Consider the following 12786-nt stretch of genomic DNA (forward strand, 5'->3'; position numbering starts at 1 on the left):
CTCCGTTCTTCAAGATACTCAGATATAAGTGGCACTCATCAGGTCCCTGGAACTATTAGGCGCTCGGCATCCCTAATTGCTCTTTCCCGGTCCCTGCCTTGAATATTTTTAGTGAGTAGCAGTGTCTCCTCTCTGGCACCCTGCCCTGCTTTGCCGCTTGGTGGAATTGCCCGCATTGGTGTTTGCAAAGAGGCTCCTTTCCTTGCCCAAGTGACACTAAAGGAGAGGGTGGGGCCAGAAGAGATTTAAAAGGGAGATCGGGTGGCGTCTCTTTGGGTTGCAAGGAGAGAAGGAAGGAATCCTATCTGCGCATTTCTTTAGGTTTATTCCTCATCCCGCTGGGGCTTGGAACTTCCATCAGTTCTTTTCTTTCTCAGTTCTCTCTTAGTCTTTGACTGGCTGTTCCTGTCATGGCGAGAAACCAGCCAACCGCAGGCCTCCAGAGCTCTCAGGCTCTGTGAAATTTGTCAAAAGGGTGTCAGGTATTTCTTATTGCTATTCAAAAAAAAAAAAAAAAAAAAAAAGTGAGATAAAGAACTCTCTCCTGGAGCGTTTCAGTCTGCCTTCAGAGACTCTCAGAGAAGGAGCTGGGAGGCAGCATTCAAACAGCTAAATAAAAGATGCCCTGGGGCCGAAGGCCGACTTGGCTGGAATTTCTGGGGGTCAGACACACGGACTCCGCCTGCTCTGCGTGCTAGGAACTTAAGTCACTGTCTGTTGACCTTAGAACCACCGAGACCATGCTGCTGTCCCTCACCTTCCTGCCTGTAGTTCTAAAGATTAGTATTATCGCCGGCGTCACAGCTCAGCAGCCCGGGAGCTGTCAGCCGGGTCCCGAAAGAAGCCCGACTTCCACTTGTGCAGGTAAGTAATCCAAGAACAGGAACCCACTCCCCCGGGGACAATGCCTCCAGGCATCTGCTCAGTCTCCCTAGTACACCTGTGCGTCCCCCCACCCCCTCTGCCTTTGGGTGTGTATGTTTGCTTTAGTTGTATATTCTGAAGTGTGTGTGTGTGTGTGTGTGTGTGTGTGTGTGTGTGTGTGTCCGGGTAGAGCTCAGATACTGCCAATTATAAAATGTCACAGCTCTCCACTGTTCTGTCCATGAGTGAATATGTCTCTTTTAAAACCAGCTGGGTATTTCTTTTCATGTAAACCCCAGTCTTTATTCTGGGGAGATAGTAAAGCTGATTAGCTCTGCTACTAGCAGTTAGGGAAACATATGGTGGCAGTTGGTCTTGTTGGTTTCAAAAAAGCCTCCTTTCTGATAGTGGCATAAAATGTCATAAGTCAATTAAAAATTTTTTGGTTTTGCTTTTTAAAAAAAGGTCTCGAGTTCAGGCTCTCATCTCCCACCCTCCTGGACTTGGGAGCTCTGACAGAGCTGCCTGGTTCTTAGTAACAGGTGCACTGTGACTTTGCAAACTGCTGAGAAATGACAGGGAGTAAGTGAGCCCCAGGTCCTCTCCTACAAACAGGGTTTTCTCCTGGAATCAGGACTTTTCTGATGGCACATTAAGGCACCTAACACTCTGGTTGAAAACATTTTCTTACTGTTTATTCTTTACTCCAAGGGTGAGTCCCTACTGTGTAGGCAAGGAAGCTACTTCCATCTATCCAAGGATCTACACTGTCCTGGAAATCCTTTCTTGCCATCTTTCTGTTTTCATTTGTGTTTTTGAGACAGTGTCTAATTCTGTAGCTCAGACTGGCTGGGAGCTCACTGTGCTTCCCAAGTGCTGGGATTACAGGTGCGTACCATCACGTTTGACTTATTTATTATCATCTTCTAGCCCTTTTAAAATAGGGTCTGGCTTCCAAAAACAAAAACAAAAACAAAAGTAGATTAAAGAAAACATATTATGTTTTCAGAAGAGAAACTTCTGGAAGATAGATAGCAGAGAATCGTGGGAATAAGAGAGAAGAAAACTGACCTGGGGCACCAGAGCTCAGCTGCTGTTCATTTGCTGACCTCCAAACTGGATAGATAGCTCAGAGAAATCACACATAAGGTAATCAGGTGTCCCTGCTCATGGGCCTGGAAGGTTACCAGGAAGCATTTGTTGCAATTGCAGAGCAAATCTCTGGGGCTTTGAAGGAGGAGGTGATTGCTAATTACTTCTACAACCCAGGACCCTTTCACTTTGCATTAACTTGCTTAATAAAAGAAGTATTTCTCTGCTCTTCTAATCACTTAGTCCCAGATAATAACATCAGAAAGGGGCTGACAAAAGACAGAACTGACCCTCTGGGAGCCTGTTGGAGACTGAAGAGAAAACTCTTGGCCACAGTTGTGTTGCCAGGACTGGAGTGTCGATGGGGTAATTGGAAAATGACCAGAGTCAGGTTCCTCTACCTGCACAGTGTGAGGGTAATGGCAGGAGGCAGTCATATAGCTAGTAGCTAGAAGAGATGAGCTCATGAGCAGAACCTAAGATGAGGAACAAATTGAAGAAGCAATCAGATGCTGGCCCTAGGTCCTCTGGAATAGTGTGGGATTCCTATGCCTGGTGCTCCTGCCCACTCCTGCTCAAGAGTACTTTTCTGAGATAGTTTGCACCAGGTTGACAGGAAGCTCAGACAGAAATAATGACGTAAGGAGACTGTTTCACACTGTGGGAGAAATAGAGTTTAGAAGCAAACAAACTTGATTTTTAGTTTACATTGCCTTTTTAATAGTTGGGTTATTTTACAACATCCCTGGGAAATGATATCTGTTTCTCAGGATCATTATTGGGATGGCACAAGGTAACAGATGAAATACCCCTCGCCCAACAGCTGACCCATAAAATGCCCTCTTGGGCTCCTTGCCATGGCTGAAGTTCTTTGGTCAGGTCATTCCATGCACTGGCCTATTTTGGACATTGTAGGGGCATGGTAAAGGCATCACAGAATGGGGTCCTTTGTTTCTTTTCCCCCCATTGCTTGCAGGTCACTATTTGAAACCCTCTGCTTCACTCTGAATCTTAGGTTAATTGAAAACTAACTAGGTCACACCCCATCACCCGTACATTCCAGAGGATAGCATTTCTTTCTCTGCTGTAAATAGATAATGGTGACATCGTCTATTTTTCCCCCACTTAAATTGTACTTGTACTTCTTGCCTTTGGCATTGAGACTATTCACCTACATGGCCAACCTGACCTAGCATGAAGCATGCTTTGTGGCCTAGCAGGATCCAGATAAAATTTCTTGAGATTGCTGCTCACATGAATGCCAAGTCAGTGAAACCAAGAGATAACACTGCAGAATTAGATTTTCTTACTGCTCACCAGGATTGAAGTCAAACGTTTTCTTGGCTTTTATTTAAGCGAAAGCAGATGGAGACAGTAGCAAAGAACAACTGTTAGCAAGTGGTTTCTGAACTTTTAAGTCTCTTTGCCCTGGAGGACAAATGTCAGTTGGACAGGGAACTGTTCCAGCCTGGCGTCTAAACCTGTGTTATTTGTTCTTGGTAAATGACAGTCATGGAAGAAGCCCAGCTTCAGAGAACCGAGGGAGGGAGGGATCTGGGTATGGCATTGAGGTAGTTCACTGGGTAGACTGCTGTCAGCAGTAGACAGTGACGTCACTGATTTCAGACTGGGCTGGTTTGGTTGATTTCCCAGTCATGTGCAAAATAGGGCAATTTTCAGGTCCAAATCTTGTCTGTTTTAGAAAATCCAGCCAGTATGAGAAACATTTCTTTTGGCACCTAACTACAGAGAAACTGCAGGGCGCTGTTTTGCATATGCTCTCTCTGTAAATATAAACTCTGGAGACAGACAACCTGCCACGTGGGACAGGTGTGTCTCGTTTTCTTCACCATAAAAGAAAGCTGCTTGTTCCCTCTTCTTGGGACTGTTATCAGCTCTGAGTTAACGTGGCCAAGTTCAGCACTGGCACTGTCTCAGAGTCACCCATGGAAACAATGCACTTTCTTCCCGGGAATTCCTAAAGGTCTGCAAGACATTTTCCAGTTGTGTGAAGCAGCCTAGGGTTTACTTTAGCTTTAGCTGTTACTTCTAACCCGAACAGTTCTAAAGCTAGAGTATACAATGGTGTTTTTTATAAGATTTTATTTATTTATTATGTATATAGTTATCTGCATGCATGCATGCATGCACACCAGAAGAAGGCACCAGATCTCATAACGGATGGTTGTGAGCCACCATGTGGTTGCTGGGAATTGAACTCGGGTCCTCTGGAAGAGCAGTCAGTGCTCTTAACCTCTGAGCCATCTCTCCAGCCCGGCAAAGTGTTTTTATAAATACCTGTTCTTACTGTGATCACATTTATTTGCCTTCAACATTTCAAATACATGCTCATTTAAAAGTATTTTTCTGTATGTTTTCACAGCTATATGTACAGCTGTGGCCCAGAACTCAGTTCTAGCAAAATTCAGAGAACAATGAAATTACATGGAGGAAGAAGCATGACATTTTTGAATATTTTTCTTCCTCTGTTTTAAAATCTTTTTGTCTGGGTCAAGCATGGTGGTACATGCCTTTAATCTCAGCCCTCAGGAGGCAGAGATGGACAGATCTCTGCGAATTCAAGATCAGTTGGGTCTATATAGTGAGACTGTGTCTGAAAAAAAAAATTTTTTTTGTCTAAGAATACTCATGTAACAAACATCTAGATATTAGTAAGTATTTGCATGTTTAGACTTGCAATTTTAGGAACATTACTTAAAAGAAACAAAAAAGACAAGCAATTGTGTTAATTATAAATAAGACCCACATCAAATTTTGTATCTTAAAAAAATTTTTTAAAGATTTTAAGCAATCAATCTTTGAGGTCTTCTTTGTGGTGGTGATCATGAAATGTCATTTGGTAGAAGTTGTTTATTTTAGGTCATTTAAAACATTTTTTTAAAACAGAGATCTTTTTTCTTTTGTTTTTTGTTTTTTTTTTTTGTTGTTGTTGTTGTCGTCCTTCCTCCCTCCCTCTCTTCCTTCCTTCCTTTTCTTGTTTTTTCCTGAGATAAAGTTTCTCTGTGTAGCCCTGGCTGTCCTAGGACTCACCCTATAGATCAGGCTGCCCTTGAACTCACAGAGACCCACCTGCTTCTGCCTCCTGTGTGTGATTAACAGGGACCTCAATGACAGAATCCGTTTCAGTATTTGAAGATTAGAGAAGCAAACAGAATGACATATTTCATGGAACTTTAGAGCTTGAGAGTCATGATATTCATCCAGGAATTTAGCACAGGCTTAAGCTTCTTTTCAAAACTACCTCAAGCATGGAAGCCACTGGTTCGTACAGTGTAGGCAGTTAGAAATCGGAGTGATGGATGTTAAGGTCAAAAGGCCTTTAAAGGTCATGCAGCCGACGTCTCCCACTGCAGGCAGATGCTGAGGTTCACACAGAGGCAGCAGCTCATGAGGGTCCTCTGATGTTACAACTCAAGACCCCAGGCTCATGTCCTGCAAAGTTTAACACATATTAATACTTCCCAAAGTAGACTTTAAAAGTCCACCAATGTAATGATTTTACCGGTTCTCCTTGCCAAAAAGAATTCCCAATTCTAACTTGGATTAAGAAAAGTTTCTTGGGGGCTGGAGAGATGGCTCAGTGGTTAGTTAAGAGCACTGGCTGCTCTTCCAGAGGACCTGAGATCAATTCCAGCAACCACACGGTGGTTCACAACCATCTATAATGGGATCTGATGCCCTCTTCTGTCATGCAGGAGTGCATGCACTTATATACATAAGACATATACAAATTATATGTTATATACAAACAGAGCACTTATATACATAAATACATAAATCTTTTTTAGAAAGGTTCTTAGGGATTAGGAGATGATGGCTCAGTGGGTAAAATGTGTGGTAAAGCATCTGGAAACTGTATGTGTGTGTGTGCATGGGGGGGGGAGAATCGTGCATGTGTGTGTTTCTATGTAGATGTATGTATGGGCTTACATGTGACATGGAACTCATGACAAAGGACAGCCTTGGATGTTGGGTCGTATCTTCCACCTTGTTTGAGACAGCGTCTCTTTGAAGTCCATGCCCATATATGTCAGGCTAGCTATCCGTATCTCCATCCCTCATTTCCCTGTAGGAGGACTGGAATTACAAATGTGCACTACTGCATCTGACTATGTGAGGTCTGAGGATTTGAACTCAGGTCCTCATGATTACTGGGCAAGCACTTTACCCACTGAGTTAACTCTCTAGGTCTGGAAAATTTTTCCTCATTCTTCATGTTGATCAATCCATTTGAGTCTAGTCATAGTGGTCTTTAAATAAAGTTGAGGGTAATTTGTTTTGAAAAGCAAGAGGTTTTTAAACTGCTCACTTAAAATGAAACTTTTTTATGGCATAGAACATTACAATAGCGCCTGCTGTTTCTCAAAACCGCACTTTTGAAAGAGTTTTTTCTAGTTATCTTGATGGTGGAACTGGCCAAGAGACAGGCACCTGACTTCTTAATGGAGCAGACAGTAAAACCCAGACATGGATTCACAAGCATGCCATTTGATCTTTCACAAAGGTAAAAGTGCAATTTAATGGAAAAAGAATCTTTTTACCAAATCCGTTGCACTATTTAGACCTCTACATGTCCCCACACTTGAGTGTCTGTAAGCAACATGTTGAACCAGGATCCTAAGTGCACACTCTACACAAAAGTAGACTCAAAATGTGTTATAGGCATGAATTCAAGATACAAAACTATAAGACTTTTAAAAGGAGACACCCTTGTCCCAGGGCTAAGCAAAGACTTCTGAGAAATTACACTAAGGATCGGATGAATAAAAGAAAAATTGATGAACTGTACTTTATCAGAATTTAAGAGTTTCTCTGCAGAAGGGATAGTGAAATGATGAAAACAAAGTCATACTGCAGAAAACACCTGCAATCAGCTATCTGACAAAAGACCCATCTCAAAATGTACTTTTATATGGTTCAATGTACTTTAATATTAAACACACAGGAACACACAGGAGACAGATAGCATTAAAAACTGTACTTTCATGTAGGACAACTCAGAAAACTGTAGCGAATGGATGCAACCTTCTGTATGATAAAACTGCTACAAAACACCATTTAGTTGCCGCCAATAAAAAAAAGTACCTATTTTTAAAAAAACCCAAATGCTGGTGTTGTGCAGAAAATTTTAACAGGTTTCTTTACACAGTTGAGCCGTTATAAAGTTGAACTGTTGAAACATCCACTGAAACACTTTGCTTGCATTGATGCTTTCTTTGCATCTTGCATTTATATTTAAAATTCATACACACACAAAGATGGGAAAGCTGCCGATACAGGATTTCTGTCCCCTATTTTTCCACTCGCAATCATATTCTTAGGTACCTTTGACTCCATGGAACTACTGATAACAGGAAGAAGAGGAAAATAATAATAAAAATACTATTATATTATATTAAATAATTATATTACATTATAGTTATGAAATATTCCCCCTGATAGTGGACTCTTAGACACGTTTTCTGTGTATGTGGCGTGCTAGTTGGAACTCTTTCAGCATGGTTGTCACACGTTTGGCATGGGTAGCACACACCTTGGTATCTTCAAAAATGCCAACCAGAGAAGCCTCACTTGTCTTCTGCAAAGGGCCAACAGCCGCCCTCTGGGTGCACAGGTCTGTTTTGAAGTCCTGAGCAATTTCTCACACCAGATGCTGGAAGGGGAGCTTGTGAATGGGAAGTTCGGTGGACTTCTGATGGTGTCGGGTTTCACCGGGTATCGCAGTACCAAGCCTGTAAGGTCACAGTTTCTCCACCCCTCCAGTAGAGGGCGCACTCTTGCTAGCCGCTTTTGTAGCAGGTTGTTTCCTGGGTGCTTTACCAGGTTCGCGGATAGTCTGCTTTGTGGTTAACCTTCTTACTTACCCCCTTCTCCTCCTGCTGGAGCTCTGCAGGGGAGGTCAAAATGTGTCTTTTTATAACTTCAATCATAACAACTTAAGAAAGGACTTCAGGCAAAGGACTTCAAAGAAAGGATGTAAGGGTGGTCTATTAGCCCACGAAAAGATGACCAATGCCATGCCAAAAGAGAAGGTTTTACAGTCCCCATTTACCTTAATAAAATGAGGATTCCCACTGGGGAGTGGCAGGAAGGTGGGTTTGTAGAACAGGAGTAAGGAAACAACTAGTGAGCAGCATTACCTTACATCATATTAAGATTTTTGTTTGCTTGTGTGTTTTTTAAGACAGGAATTTTTTTTTTTTTTTTTTGTATAACAGCCTGACTGTCCTGGGACTATTTCTCTCTGTGTGTGTAGACTAGGCTGGCTTCCAACTCACAGAGATACACCTGCCTCTGCCTCCTGAGTGCTGAGATCAAAGGTGTGTGCCACCACCACCAGGCTATATTAAGACTACTTTTTTTAAGTTTTAAAATTATGTGAGTGAGTGTGTGAGTGGGAGAGAGACAGGGCGTGGGGGGGGCGGGGAAGAGAGACCGAGAAGAGAGGAGGAGGGAGACAGGTAGGGAGAGAGAGATCTGTGTGTGTGTGTGTGTGTGTGTGTGTGTGTGTGTGTGTGTGTGTGTGTGTGTGTGTGTGTGTGTGTGCGCGCGCGCGCGCGCTCACAAGCACACAGAGACAGAGTCCTCTGGCGCTGGAGTTACAGGCAATTATAAGCCGCCTGATTCATGTGCTGCAAACAAGAGCAGGTTCTCTAGGAGAGCGGTACAAGCTCTTAACTCCTGAGCCAGCTCTCCAGTCCCTGCCTCGTGGTTTTTCAACATTACGGCAGGGTGGGGCTTCCTATTCACGCTGGTCGACTAGGATCTCCCGTTTTGAGGGGGAATGGCTTGGTCTTTGGGAGAAATCACTGCTTCCTTCAAGCTTCAGTTTGTCTCTATTACATTCAGCAGAATCCACTGCATGTTTGTCTCATCTGTTGGGGATGTCTGGTGGCCCCCTCTCCCAACTAGGGGTCACTTTTGGTCCAAAACAATTAGCTCTTAGAACACGGAGGTAAAGAATGGATGGATGGGTGGAAGAAGCTTTGTAAGGGGTATGTCTTGAACAGCATTTCCTGGAGTGAGCTCCTGACACATCTGAACTACAGCATGCTAAACACTTAACAGTTCCTGGTGCATTTGGTTTAGGGTCAGCAGTGTGGCCTGATGTGTAGAAACCAGGATCTGTAATTAAAAAAAAAGACTTAGCTTAGTATTCTGAATCAACATGGTCTTGGCCATGAGACCTATGGCCAGGCAGCTGCTCCAAACACTAGTGTCTTCTGAACAACAGGGTGATGGCAGCTTACGTAGTGCTGAAATATTTGATGAAATAGTGCAAAGAACCTCTCTCCAGATAACGAACACGCTGCCATGTTCTTCACCTACCACTCACCACCACCTCCTTGGAGCATTAACATGTGTAATAGCCCATAAAAGACTGAGAAATCCAGTTGAAAATGAAGATTAATGTTGCAGAGGCTGCTAGTTCGATTATGGCCTCGAGGACCTAGAGCAAATCTCGAGTACCTTGACTGTGAACATGGTTAGGAGTAAGCAGGGACCCATTGTGGCTTAGGATAATATTTTTCACTCCTCGGGTCTCCACTGGTAACCCCCACACATTTTTAAGGAGCAAAATTGAACCCCAGAGAGTTCTTTACAGAGCTAAGGCTCAGGCTCAAACCGCCCAGCTTCTGGATTATTTCTGAGTCACCGGGATTCTGTATTCGACCAGCCTTGATTCATTTTCACCAAACCTAATTTCCAAAGAGTTCCATTGTGTTTTAAAATGTATTATATTCCGTGTCTACACACACCCAACTCCAGCACTGCTTAGCATCAACTGCTATCACATGGGTGCTTGGAACAGAACCTGGGTTCCCAGGAGAGCAGTCAGTACCCTTAACCAACGAGCTATTTCTCCAGCCCCTGTCTCTTCATTAATTAATTAATTAATTAATTAATTAACTCAAAGGCTTTTTTGAGTACCTATTTTGTGCAAAGACTCAGACTACAATCTGGGGTGAGGAATATTAAAATGCTTAGAATGCTCATCCTTTCCAACCTGTAAAAACTATCTATATAATAACATAAATAAATGCAACATTTTATTGACCATATCAATATATCCATGCATTAAAAATTAATCAGATGTGCTTGGTAAACTGTCATTTCCAGAAAAGGCATATTTCATGCACATGAGAAAACCCTTGTCAAGGAATCCACAGGCCTGTATCCCTTTGTGGTCCACAAGTTATCAGCTCCAAGCTTAGGCTGCCTTTCCTCTATGAAACAAGTTGGGCCAGCATTCTAGTCCTTGGCTTCCCATTGAGACAGTGGCACAAATCTAGATAGCAAAGCCTGCGCTGTGGGAATGCATGGCAGAAAGTTCCTGATATGTAGTCCTGAGTCATTAATGAAGTGTTTTCTTATGTGTGCTTTCATTTTCCTTGCTCTAATCATCCCACAGGCAGGAGAAATTCTGTGAGATGTTCAGGGAGCCTTGCTGGCAAGTGTGAGAGGACAGGTATGTTAGTGAGGCTGTGTCCAGAACACCTGTTCAGGAGACAGGATTTATTTGGATGATAGGCTCAGAGTTTTCAGTCCATGCTTGCTTGCTGTGTGTTTTAGGATCCACTATGAGGCACTATGACCCCACTTTCTACCGTCACTGCCTCCTAAACATGAGTTGTCTATTGAGAATCTAATCCATTGGTTAAGCTAGAGAAGGCTGGCCTAACTGTCTCAAGAAATGGACTTGCACAACCCAGCCAGGAGTATGCTTCACTTACCTCCAAGGTTATTTCTTAATTCAGTCAAGAGGACAATGAAAATTCAGCATTGCACAGTGCCCTTTCCATGCCTTTGATGGTGTCTCAGGGTTCTACAGCTTCAGTGGTAACCAAGCATGGGCTGTTCCCCTCCGTGCAGATACGGGGAAAGGCTTTGAGTTTGTCCTCTTAGACACCTGTAGAAGCACCAGTTCAAATTCTCCTGATCTTATACACCTTCATTCCTCCTGTATCTCTATGGTGATACATCCGCTGAAATGGAGCCAATGCATTCTAGCTTTAAACCCAGGCCCCAGAGTTAGAGCCTACTAATCCATCATATCCTTAGACAATGAAGTCATTTATTAAACTCCATTACAGTATGAAGGCTTAACATTAAGACAGAATAATACAAGCAATAAAGGTCACAAGAATGTCAGACTTGTCCTCTGATTGTCTCCTCACCTCAGGAGTGCCATCATTTTCTAAATGCAGGGTGGTAGCAACCTGTTCCCTCTGGTCAGCAGAGACTAAGGAACCAGCCTCAGTCCAGGCTATCATCTGATTCACTTCAGTGCATAAAAGACGAACTCATCCAGTAACTAACACTGAGGTTTCCAAAGAAGGCACTGGGCTCCCATGCAGATGCTGAAAGGTAGGAAGTCAAAGTGACAGGTGGCTGTGATTTAAGTAGAGAAGGACTCCAAGCAAGGGGTTAGAGCTCAGAGCAAAGTGCTGCCAGAACCAGGGAAGTCTACTGCTAAGATCTAGTAAATAGAAATTCCCACTGAAATTAATTCCAGTTGAATAGAGAGTGACTTTTGAGAGTATGTGTACCATTTATATTGGTCTTATACTCAAAAGTGACTTGGGGTCAGGAATGTTTTAAGAATCTTTCTGATTTTTGAAATATTTGCACATATATAATGTGACATATTGGAAATAACATCTAAGTCTATAAGCAGACCTCACTCATACATGTAGCCTGAAGATGACTTTATACAAAATTTTTAGTCTACTTATGTGATCAGGTATTGAATTTCCCACTTATGTTTTCATGTGGATGACCATCAGAGATATGTGTTTCGGATGGAGCATCTGGAATGTCAGAATTTTATATTAAAGAATTTCAATCTATATAAGTAATTCAAATTTAACTTGTCATGCTGTATTTTATGGATAATGTAGGTTGTCGGTAATGGGGTTAGCAGTAATAGTCTAGTGGAATGCAGAATTTGTTTCTTGGCATGAACAAATAATTGAATGACAGGGAAAGACAGAAGACCCCCCCCAAGAAAGGGCATGCAACAGCTTTAGACACACAGGATGGAAAAAGTCCAAGGCTGGGTATTTTGTAGGGCCCCTGAGTCCTCCTCTTTCTCATATTGGTCCTGTCTAGATACCCACCCCTGCTCCTGCCTGCTTGCCTTTTCTCCTCACAGAGTCTCCTGGGAACAAGAAGCCAATCACCTCACTTCCCCCGAATACTCACGTTGCTCTAACTTCCTCACCATCACAGTGTTTCCTGACACTTGGAAGCCAGCATTCCAATTTTTCTGCTTCCACTTAGGACTCCCTTCTGCTCTCCACCTTACTCTGTATCATTACTTGATGGCTCTGGCCGCAAGGTGAAGCTAGAAGAAAGAGCATCCGTCTCCACAATAGTATTTGTACCTGTTATGGTTTGAATCTGGAGTGTGCCCTGTAGGCTCACACTTTGAGTGGTTGGTCCTCAAGGTCTATAGTATCTGGGGAAACTGTGGAACCTTTTGGAGGTATGGCCTGGCTGGCCAAAGTAGGTAACCAGGGTTACAGTCAGTCCCTTGTTCCTGCCACACTCTGAGCCTTCTGGTCTACCATGTCATGGACATCCTTCTTCACACACTCTTGCTGCTGTGAGCAGAGATGCGCTAGCCTTCCCTCTGCACTACAATGATTCCAATTGCTCTGACACTGTGATCCAATGCAAACTCAATCAGGCATTTTAGACACAGCAACACAAAGTAACTAATACAATGATTTTATTCCCAGTTTGCACAACTAAATTCGACATTCATACAGACTCTCTATGATAGAAAAGCATGCCTTGTTTCTT

General features: G+C 43.0%; 1 protein-coding gene across 1 annotated transcript in view; it reads left to right on the forward strand.

Annotated features, from left to right (window-relative positions):
• The first annotated feature begins 740 nt into the window (after positions 1 to 740).
• Positions 741 to 12786, forward strand: part of Egf (epidermal growth factor) — a 78102-nt gene continuing 66056 nt past the window's right edge. The window contains exon 1 of the mRNA XM_027395694.2: positions 741 to 864. Coding sequence (XP_027251495.1) covers positions 741 to 864 — 124 coding nt within the window. The remainder of the gene's footprint in view (positions 865 to 12786) is intronic.

Source organism: Cricetulus griseus, assembly GCF_003668045.3.
Source record: "Cricetulus griseus strain 17A/GY chromosome 1 unlocalized genomic scaffold, alternate assembly CriGri-PICRH-1.0 chr1_0, whole genome shotgun sequence".
NCBI lineage: Eukaryota > Metazoa > Chordata > Mammalia > Rodentia > Cricetidae > Cricetulus > Cricetulus griseus.